The 5,438-nt window shown below is 50.7% G+C and overlaps 1 protein-coding gene across 1 annotated transcript in view; it reads left to right on the top strand.

The window, feature by feature from the left end:
* Positions 1-1,637, top strand: part of rbm8a (RNA binding motif protein 8A) — a 13,036-nt gene extending 11,399 nt beyond the window's left edge. Inside the window, exons 4-6 of the mRNA XM_048620284.1 lie at positions 213-349; positions 541-677; positions 1,384-1,637. Of these exons, the coding sequence (XP_048476241.1) occupies positions 213-349; positions 541-677; positions 1,384-1,429 (320 nt within the window). The 3' untranslated portion in view covers positions 1,430-1,637. The remainder of the gene's footprint in view (positions 1-212; positions 350-540; positions 678-1,383) is intronic.
* The last annotated feature ends 3,801 nt before the right edge of the window (positions 1,638-5,438 follow it).

Here is a 5,438-nt window from a genome sequence, read left to right as displayed (position 1 = left end):
GGGGGGGTAGTGGGGGTGGTGGTTGTGCATTGTGGGGGATGGGGGTGTTTATGAAGAGGTTTTGGGGTCTCTGCATGCTGGGATGGAGGTATTTATGTGAGGGGGAGTTGGGCTCTGTCCCTGCTGGGTTGCTCATGCGTTTTGGAAGCTGGCCTGTGTTTCCGAGGCAGTGCTGACTGAGATGGCTGATGTTCTGCTCCCTGTACCAACAGCTGTGGAAGGGTGGATTCTCTTTGTGACGGGGGTCCACGAAGAGGCCACAGAGGAAGATATTCACGACAAATTCGCAGAATACGGCGAAATCAAGAACCTGCACCTCAATCTGGATCGCCGCACCGGCTACCTTAAGGTGAGGGGGGTCCTGCTGGGAGGGTGGGAGCTGCGGTTTGAGAGGTGGGGCCCTCACAGGCCAAGGGTAAGGGATGCGACCTCGCAGTTTGAGTGTGTCTGGATCCTGTGCATGTGACCTGAGGGGAGCTGGTGCTCTCAGGAGCTCCGCGGTTCAGGATGTCGACTCTGTAGCTGTTTTTTGTGCTGCAGGGCTATGCTTTGGTGGAGTACGAGACCTACAAGGAGGCCCAGGCAGCGATGGAGGGACTGAATGGCTCGGAGTTGGCGGGCCAGCCCATCAGCGTGGACTGGGGCTTTGTCCGAGGACCACCCAAGAGCAAGAGGCGGTCAGTAAACCAGATTAAGGAGCAAGGGGAGTGAGGTTCGCGGCTCAGGAGAGGACAGGAGTCCTGTGGGCCTGACAGTCTCAGTACTCCACGCCACAGGGAGGGGATGAGATTTGAGCTCTGTTGGAGAGCCCATGACCTCTGGGTGAGGGAATGGTGGTCAGCTCGGGGGGCAGCTGTAGGCGTTCGTGGGCTGGGGAGGATTTGGAGGGAGGGAAGGCTGGAGAACGTCAGCTCCAGGGTAGGGAGAGTGGACAACTCAGACTCATTTGGAGGGGTGGGGTGATGTAGAGGGAGATGTGGGTCTGTGGGGAGGGATTGTGGGTAGTTGGTTGTGGGGTTTGGGTGCAGGTTATAGGGAGAATGTGGAGAGGGGATGTGGTCCCCAGGTGAGGGCAGGCACTGGTCCCGAGGGGAGGCGGGAATGATGTCCCAGTTGGCCGGAGTTCGTGGGTCCCAGATGAAAGGGTATGTCCTGAACAATGTGGGAAGTTGATCATTTGCCCCCCGCACTCTCCTTCCCTCTCTGAATCCCCTCCCTATCAACCTCTCTTCCTCCCACTCTCTCAATTCCTCCATTTCAATCCTTCTCCCTCCTCTTCACGCACACCATCCATCTGTGTCTCTCCCTACGTCGCACTCCCCACCCCACCCTCCCAGTCGCGCACTGTATCGCGCTCTCATTCTGTCTCTGTGTTCCGTACAGGAGTGGGCGCAGGAGGAGCCGGAGTCCAGATCGGAAGCGACATTAACAGCGACATTGACAGGAGCCAATGGAATAGCGGGTGGGTGGGCGGGAGGGGAGAGGGCGTGGGGTGTTCTTTGCCAGATGTTTGTGTGTGTGCACTTTTGTCTCTGTGTCGACTTGATCCTGAGCTATCTTTTTATTGGGGTGGGGGGGACATTTCAGCAATGCGTGGTTTGGTGTTTATCAAAAAAATAAAAAAAGTTTTCAATTCAGCATTGCCTCCCTAAAAGCCTCCCGTCAGCTCGTTGTCTGCCGCAGGGCCCTGTAGAAAACTGAGGAAACAGGTCAGTGGGAGAGAATTGGGAGAGAGTGGTGTGGAGGAGGTGACAGAGATAGGGAGGGGGTGTAGGGACTGGAGGAGGTGACAGCGATAGGGAGGGGGTGTAGGGACTGGAGGAGGTGACAGCGACAGGGAGGGAGGGGGTGTAGGGGTCAGAGGAGGTGACAGCGATAGGGAGAGGGTGTAGGGACTGGAGGAGGTGCCAGAGATAGGGAGGGGGTGTAGGGACTGGAGGAAATGACAGTAATAGGGCGGGGGGTGTCGGGGGATGGAGGAGGTGACAGAGATAGGGAGAGGTTGTAGGGGTTGAAGGAGGTTACAGAGATAAGGAGGGGTGTAGGGGTTGGAGAGAGTTAGAGACATAGGAAGGGGTGAGGATCATGGAGGGGTTTGAAGACAAGTATAAGAATTGTAAAATAGAGGGTATTGCTGAATGGGGAAGCAACATCAACCAGAGAACATGGGGTGATCAGTGAAAGGAACTTGGCGTGTGTTAGAACAGAATGTGGAACTCGCTCCCTCAAGAAGCAGGAATACTGGGTCTCACTCCCACGGGGAATGGGGACAATGTGGGTCTTGCTGCCGTGGGGAGAATGTGGGTCTTGTTCCCACGGGGCGTGAGGAACAACGTAGGACTTGCTCCCATGGAGAGGGGGGGAAGAATGTGGGGCTCAGTCCCACGGGGAGTAGGGTAGATATCGGACTCAGTCCCATGGGGAGTCGGGGAGGATGGGATCTTGCTCCCGAGGGGAGTGGGGCTAATGGGGATCTTGCTCCCATGGGGATCAGGGAGACTGGGGGATTCTCACCCACAGGGAGCAGGGGCGAATGGGGGACTTGGTCCCACTGGGAGTGGAGAGAATGGGGGACTAGCTCCCTTGGGAAGTGGGGAGGCAACTGCCAGTGATGCGTTGAAGGGGAAAGCTGGCTGAACACAATGGAGTCGTAAATGAAAGGATCATGTGATGTGGGAGACGAAGAAAGGGTTGGAAAGAATCTTGAGCTTTTGGTTTAAATGTTAATCATGTGATTAGTCTGATTTATTTTCCCCAGAGCTTAAACTGCAACAATTTCAATAGTAATTTATTGAGAGAATTGCTGTAGGTTTTTTCATTTAGCTTTCAACTAAATAAATCTCCCGAAAGTAGTGAGGTCCTGCTTTGATTACAGGAGCAGTGAAGCCTTGCATCAATTGTACTTGAGCTTGGTTAGACCACACCTGGAGTACTTTGTGCAGCTGTGGTTTCTTTTATCTCAGGAATGATATTATTGTCATAGAACAAGAGTGACAAAGGTTCACCAGACTTGTTTCTGGCCAGTGGGACTGTCCTATGAAGGGCAAACTGGGGCTTTATTCTGCGGAATTTCGAAGAATTGTGAGGTGATCTCATGGAAGTTGACCAGGTACTTGGAGGCAGGCAGGACAGATGAAGGTAAGATATTTCCCCTTGGAAGGGAAGTCTAGAACCAGGGGACACGATTTTAAATGATCTGGCATTTACTCAACTCTTGCTGTAGGTGTGGCTCTGTCTCTCATTGTGTAAGCTAAGTTAGATCTAAAATTGTTAACCTCTTTTCAGAATTGGCCAACTTTCCCTGCTCAGTATGCCACAACTGAATTCACAAAGGTCAACTCAAAACCAGTGACATCACAGAGCTCAGTCGACTTTCATGGCAATATGACGCATTAAAAATGCACATTAACTAAATTTCCTTTAATTGCAAAGTTTGCCTTAATATTTTTGGGGAGCCACAATTCTTTACTGGAATAACTGCAGGCATTGTGTCGCGAATTCTTTAGCCAGTAAAGCCTGACAATTACTTTCTAATTGTCAACCCCTTACATCAACGGGTGCCAGACTCTTCAAATGTCAAGTGTGACACAATAAATTGCATTTACATCAAGGCTGTGGTTGTTTCTAAACCAGATACACCCAGTTTTGTGCAGGTCACATTTTCATAGAATCGCATGCATTGCAGGATGAGGCCATTCAGCGCATCTTGTCTGCACCAATCCCCTGAAGATCATCCCGTCCAGACCCACCCCCGTGCTCATCCTCAACCCTGCATGGGTTTTTTTTTATCATGGCTAACCTGCACATCCCTGGACGCTACGGGATAAGTTTAAGGATGGCCAATTCACCTAAAATGCACATCTTTGGACTGTGGGAGGAAACCAGCAGACACAGGGAGAACATGCAAACTCCACAAAGACCGAGGGTGGAATTGAACCCGGGACCCTGGCGCTGAGGCAGCAGCGCGAACCACTGTACCACTGGTTTTAATTCCTTGTACCATAAGTTAGTTACAGAAACGCATGAACAGCAATCATAGAACATTGAACAGTACAGGCCCTTCGGCCCACGATGTTGTGCCGACCTATTATCCTACTCTAAGATCAAACTACCCTGCATACCCTCCATTTTACTATCCTCCATGTGCCTGTCCAAGAGTCGCTTAAATGTCCCTAATGTATCTGACTCCACTACCACTGCCGGCAGCGCATTCCACGCATCCACCACTCTCTGTGTAAAGAACCTACCACTGACATGTCCCCATACCTTCCTCCAATCACCTTAAAATTATTCCCCCTCGTGATAGTCATTTCCGCTGTGGGAAAAAGCCCTGGGATCAATTCTGTAGGGCTGCCGTTATCTTCATTTTGTAAAGTCATGGATGAATCAAAAGCAGAGTGGATTTGTTCGGTGCCTAAACTGATGCTTAGGAAATGCTGAAGGAGCTCAGCAGCAGCTATGCATAGAGACAAAGAGTTAACGTTTCGCGTCCAGTGTGACCTTTTTTCAGAACTGGATTGTTTTCTAAATTAACATGATTGGGTGTCGCGCTAACCTTGCCAAGAAGAAATAGGAAGCTAACGTAGTTTTTACTCATTCATGGCATGTGGGTGTCATTAGTTATTTCTCATCCCTAATTGCCCCTGGAGAAGGCCTTGAATCGCTGTAGTCCCCGTGTGGTGTAGGGGCACCCCACGCAGTGACTTTGGGGAGGAATTTCCAGGATTTTAACCCAGCGACGGAAGGAAGGAAGTGCCGATAAATTTCCAAATCAGGATGGCGTGTGGGGCTCGGAGGGGAACTTGAAGGGGGTGGTGTTCACATGTATTTGCTGCCCTTGTCCCTCTTGTGATACGTATTAATGACTTGTACTTAGATAAATGGGATGAAGTTTGCAGGTTGTCTAGGAGGCATGGAAAGCCTCTATGAGTGAGGTAATGGGATGTAAGTGGGGATAGGAACTGTATGAAGCCCAGACTACAGCTGGAAACCAGTCGACAGTTCTAGCCACTGTTGTGGTCACACTAGGGAGAGTGCAGAGGAGATTTACGGGGATATTGCCAACATTAGAGGATTTCAGTAGCTCCTGGCTGCTTTTAGGCCATGGGAACAGGGGAGGCCAATCTTAAAGGTATAAGGTTGAGGGATCTGGATCAAATGGGTGGGAAGGACCCAGTTGAGGTTTAAACGGGGTTTGGGGTGTAGATTTAATGTAAAGAGTTTGGAGGCTGCAGATGGACTTTGAGGTTCAGTGTTTTTTTTGCCCACAGTATTCGGTGGGGTGGGAGAGATCTAGAATTCGCTGCCTAAAAGGGTGCAAGAAACAGAAACCCTCGTTAAATGATAAAGTAAAAACCGAAAGAACTGCGGATGCTGTAAATCAGGAACAAAAACAAAGTTGCTGGAAAAGCTCAGCAGGTCTGGCAGCATCTGTAAAG

Source organism: Rhincodon typus, chromosome 46 (genome assembly GCF_021869965.1).
Source record: "Rhincodon typus isolate 14 chromosome 46, sRhiTyp1.1, whole genome shotgun sequence".
NCBI lineage: Eukaryota > Metazoa > Chordata > Chondrichthyes > Orectolobiformes > Rhincodontidae > Rhincodon > Rhincodon typus.
The sequence above is the reverse complement of the archived record's forward strand: the minus strand, read 5'-3'. Positions and strand labels throughout refer to the sequence as shown.